General features: G+C 39.7%; 1 protein-coding gene across 7 annotated transcripts in view; it reads right to left on the reverse strand.

Moving 5' to 3' along the window:
- Positions 1-4,024, reverse strand: part of snap91b (synaptosome associated protein 91b) — a 40,306-nt gene extending 36,282 nt beyond the window's left edge. For all 7 annotated transcript variants that reach the window (XM_037685807.1, XM_037685813.1, XM_037685812.1 and 4 more), the window contains exons 1-2: positions 3,568-4,024; positions 3,181-3,464 (exon numbers count right to left, since the gene is read on the reverse strand). In XM_037685807.1, coding sequence (XP_037541735.1) covers positions 3,181-3,310 — 130 coding nt within the window. In that variant the 5' untranslated portion in view covers positions 3,311-3,464; positions 3,568-4,024. The remainder of the gene's footprint in view (positions 1-3,180; positions 3,465-3,567) is intronic.
- Between the last annotated feature and the right edge of the window lie 755 nt (positions 4,025-4,779).

Below are 4,779 nucleotides of genomic sequence, written 5' to 3' on the forward strand. Positions count from 1 at the left end.
AGTAGTAGTAGTAGTAGTAGTAGTAGTAGTAGTAGTAGTAGTAGTAGAAGCAGTAGTAGTAGTGGTGGTAGTTTATTTTATTTGATGAACAAGTACATTGGCACAAAATTACTAGAATAATTTCACTTTAAGATGCATTAACAATTAGGGTAGCAATATACAGCCCAGTACTTATGAGGTACTTACCTAACATGTACCTGATAGGTACAAGGTATGTAAGTACCTGGTACTAAATACAAATCCAGTACATACTGAGCTGTATTAAATATTGCTATCTTAATTTGTCTTAATCATTTGCTGTATCATCAATTTTAAGATGCAACATAAGTATAGTATAAAACTGGTATAAAATGTTCAACATATTAACTTTTAACATGAGTTATGTGCAACTTCAGCAAAGATTAATTTAAATCTCCCTTTCTGAGCACATTTCTACACTTCAGTAACACCTTTCTTCCTCTACTATATTTGCAATGTGAACAACAAAATAATAAATTAAAAACAATTCAGTACCGTGCTTGTGACAGAAAGGAAGAACTATGACATCAAGTAAGATTTCTGTACCAAAGTCCTTATGGAATACAAACTTAGCACAGATATTGTAGTCAAATGCAACGTATAATAAGAAATAGCACTTTAAATTGTAAGGATCTCATTTAATTTGTCAGTTGGGAAAATATAAAACGTAGACCTGACCATATGATTATCCTTATCGTAATGAAGATAATAAATATATGATTGTGTTATGATATCAACAAATTACTCATTTGTTCTAGAAATGGATAAAGTCTCTGGGATATTTACATCTGATACATCTGTGTGTTGTGATTAGTCTTCAGTGAGATAACAAGTCTGTAATTTGCCCCCTTTCTTCTCATGGTTCCCCTTTATCATTACAATAGATGACGCTCAATTTGTTGCCAAGGCAACTGCACTGCATGTTATTTAACGTCCTGCTCACAACCCAAAGGGTCAGCATGCAACATCAGAGAAAACAGTAAACTAATGGCAGATATTAAAGTAACCTCAAAATAATTTTCTCCCTTAAAATGATTCTAATACATCCATCCATCCATCCATTATCCTTTACCCACTTCTTCCATTTTTGGGTCACGGGGGTCACTGGTGCCCATATCCAGCAGTCACTGTGTGAGACGCGGGGGACACCCTGGACAGGTCTCCAGTCCATCACAGGGACACATAGAGACAAACAACCATTCACTCTCTCACTCACACCAAGAGACAATTTAGAGTTACCAATCAATCAGCCTAACATATATGGATATTAATGAGATATTTAAAAGTATTTGATAGATGTACATCCATTACTGATTAAATTTTGACATCAAACCATTTCAAGATGGCTGCCACTGCTAATCAATCTTAGCTAACACTTAAATATCTTTAACTCACTGAATTACAGTTTATAAATGTTGAGCAAATATTTATGGTGGTCAGAGCTGTCATTCACAATGCATATGGTAGTTTGAGCGTGAAATGTGGCGATCTTGCATAACAATGTTTTAAAGCTTGACAAAAACAATTCTAAATGTTGTTTCTTCATAGGTGATGATCTGAGTTTAAAATGCTAACACAGAAAGAAGTGGGTGATGGGCATCCCTTCAAGCAATGCTTAGCCTTTAATTAATTCTGGGTTTTCTCAAGGCACAGTTGGCTCTTGTGAAGCTATTTCTCTGTTTCGAGAGGAAGAATCTCTCAGCACACTGGAAACCTGTTGTTGCAGCATCAGAGACACAAACAGCATCGACTTAAAACCAAACAAAGTATAAATAGTGTCTGCATCCCATTCAAGGGAGGACATTTCTGAAGCTCTGTACATGTTTTGAATATGAACTATCAATAAGAACTCTTTGATACGCAAGAGTTGGAGACAGAAAGTGACTTGTAACAGAGACGTCCTCCAATGTTGCTTAAAAGTAAAAGATAAGGAAGCCATGCTCTCTGGTATGGTCTAGCTTTAGCCTTACCACCTTTGGCCATCCTAAATAATGCACTGCAGTCATTGGCTGATTATTAAATTATTCAGTGGGAGAGCGGAACACAAGATATAAGGTCCTAGAACAAGAAGCGGGAGCAGACACACAGAAAGACACAGCAGTGCAGAGTCAGACAGATCACTGGTCATCTACAGTCAGAGCCAAAAGGCTGCTTTGACTCAGCGTGGGTGGTAGATGACAGGGACTGATCTTGATTCTCCTTAAGGTGGCCCGTGTTGATATATTTGAAGTGTTGTGACTTTAAAGTTGCAAACTCCAGGGGACTCATCCTTTTTCTTAATGGCTTGCAGCTGCAACATCAAATTTCAATGCAATATCTGTAAAACTGAGTTATAGCCTTTTCTGTGTTTTCTAAGGTTGACCGGTTGTGGTGACTATCCCAAATTAGATCAATTTTGAAAGTTAATCAATTGTGGGTGTCCATTTGACGACTGCTTTCCAAAACTTTCATTAAAATCCATTCAGTAGGTCATTAGATATTTTGCTAACAGCAAAACAGTTTTGACTCCTAAAGTTAATGTTAACGTTTTAAATATACAATCTTGCACAATAAGTGGTGCTCAGAGTATGTATTGGGCATGGCTCTCAGCTACCACCACACTAAATGTTAGCTTAATATCTGTACAACTGACTGAATTATAGCCAGTTTTGTATTTTATGAGTTCAGATAGCTGGGTCAGCCACTTTGAATTTATTTGACTTCAAAGGTTGATCAGCTGTAGCTGTACATCCAGTGATTTCTTTTTAAGAGGTTCATAAATATAGGTCAAGAGGTTCATGCGCTATTTTGCTAACAGACAGGCAGAGCTAACTCCAGCAAAGTTCCAAACACAAGATTTGTAAGCACTAAGACTTGGTGCTAATTCTCAGCTACACCAAAAAAGTTAGAGTTATGGGGATGAATCATCAATAATGTAGAATTTAGTGCAAAAGTCTTAATTATTATTATTATTATTTAATACAATTCAGTGGCCTCTTCTATCACGTTCTCCTGCTTTCTTTTTTACTGGATGGGTCACTGAATGGGTCATCACCATGGATATATTATTTTCACATGGCACCACACCCAGTGAAGAAAAAAGCTTGGACAAGTATGAGGAGTGACGTGGCCCGTGCGCGTGCAGCACGATAAGCAAATAGCTGGATGAAGAGGCGCGCTTACATTCCAGGTGCTTCTTCTTGGGCGCCATCACTTCGTGAGTGGTGGCTTTGCAGACAGCCCGGGCCATGTCTGATCCCGTCAGCTGGTACTGCGCAGCGGCGATGCGATCCGTCAGCGTCTGCCCCGACATTTTTCTCCCAGCTCGGCTCGGAGATCTATTTCAGCAGCGGTGGTGATGGATGGAGGGTGGAGGGGGGTCGAAAAATCAGAATACAACCCAGCTAGCCTCCCGTCTGCTCAGAGGGTGCAGAGCTTCTCCTCACGACTCACAGGCCTGTGACCTTCTGCGGGTGAAAAGCAGACGAATGAAACGAGCTCAGACTTGAAATAAAGATTATGTTGGTTATTGGTGAAGTGGTGGACTTGATTTGACATTTGCACACTTACCCAAGGTTGAGGATCCCCCCCCACCCCCTGCCTCAGCTCGGCCGTTCAGCACCTTGGACAGCGAAAGCCTCTCTGTTACGTAACTCTCAGCGGAAAATGAAGGCGATTTTCTCCCCTTGCAGGAAATATTGAACCAAAATAAATATATATAGACCAGTGGGGGGTAAATAATAAACAAATAAATAAAAAACACTCGGCAAGCGGCGCTTCTCTGATCGTGAAAAACCCGATATAATCGCTGAAATCAGCACCCCGTCAGTCGCAGCCCCAGCTTTGACTGCATCTCCTCTCGCGTCCGCGCATCAGGAGTAAAGAGCCTGTTTCATAGTAAAAGGAGAAGCCGCACTGCTCCTCTTTGCCTCTCCTTTCTGCTCACAGACGCCCTCCTTCTTTCTGCTGGGCTCCTCTCCTCAGACCAACAGGAGGGAGGAAGTGCATGCGCAGCGCTCCTGCTGGTGTCGCCAAAAAGCTGCGCAGCGCAAACAGGGTAAGGCTGAGAGGTGTGGGTGTGGGTGGGGGGTCTTTTCCTTTACTGCTTGTTTATTTATCCGGACATGCAGACTCTTTCTCCTCCTCTCCTTGTGGTTGAAAGGGTTGTTTGTGCACTCGTTGTAGGAAGTGATGTGACTTTGCACCGAAGGGGTTAATTTATTAGCGTGTTTGCTGTTGCATCATCTCTATTTATAATTTCAACTCAGATGTTCATGCAAAAAGACACAGAGGCTTTTTTCTTCATTGTCGGGCAATAAATGACACTAAACTTTCATGTTCTGGGTCAGTTCCCAAAATCATGCAGTGGTGGAGAAAGCACTCAAACACTGTACTTAAGTAAAAGTACAAATAAACAGACAAAAATAGTAAACGTAGAAGTACCACATTAACGTTTTTACTTAAGTAAAAGTAAATAAGTACTTGCTTTTAAAAATACTTAAAGTATTAAAAGTAAAAGTACTTGCTGAATGTTTGTACTACCTAATGCAATGGTCTACAATATCATTAAATGCACTGTATGTATATTTTCTGTAATACATTAATAGTGTTGTGTCATTTTAATGAACAATGCTGCAGATAATACATGTTTTTATTGTGTGACACAGTTCACACTTGGACTTGTGATTCTGTGCGTCAGAATTTCAGAGATGACATGCAGAGTTAAATGTCATTAAGCAAAATAAGAAAGAGGAATGATTTTACCTTTGAAAGTTTTTATTT

Source organism: Nematolebias whitei, chromosome 12, assembly GCF_014905685.2.
Source record: "Nematolebias whitei isolate Nwh7 chromosome 12, NemWhi1, whole genome shotgun sequence".
Taxonomy (NCBI): domain Eukaryota; kingdom Metazoa; phylum Chordata; class Actinopteri; order Cyprinodontiformes; family Rivulidae; genus Nematolebias; species Nematolebias whitei.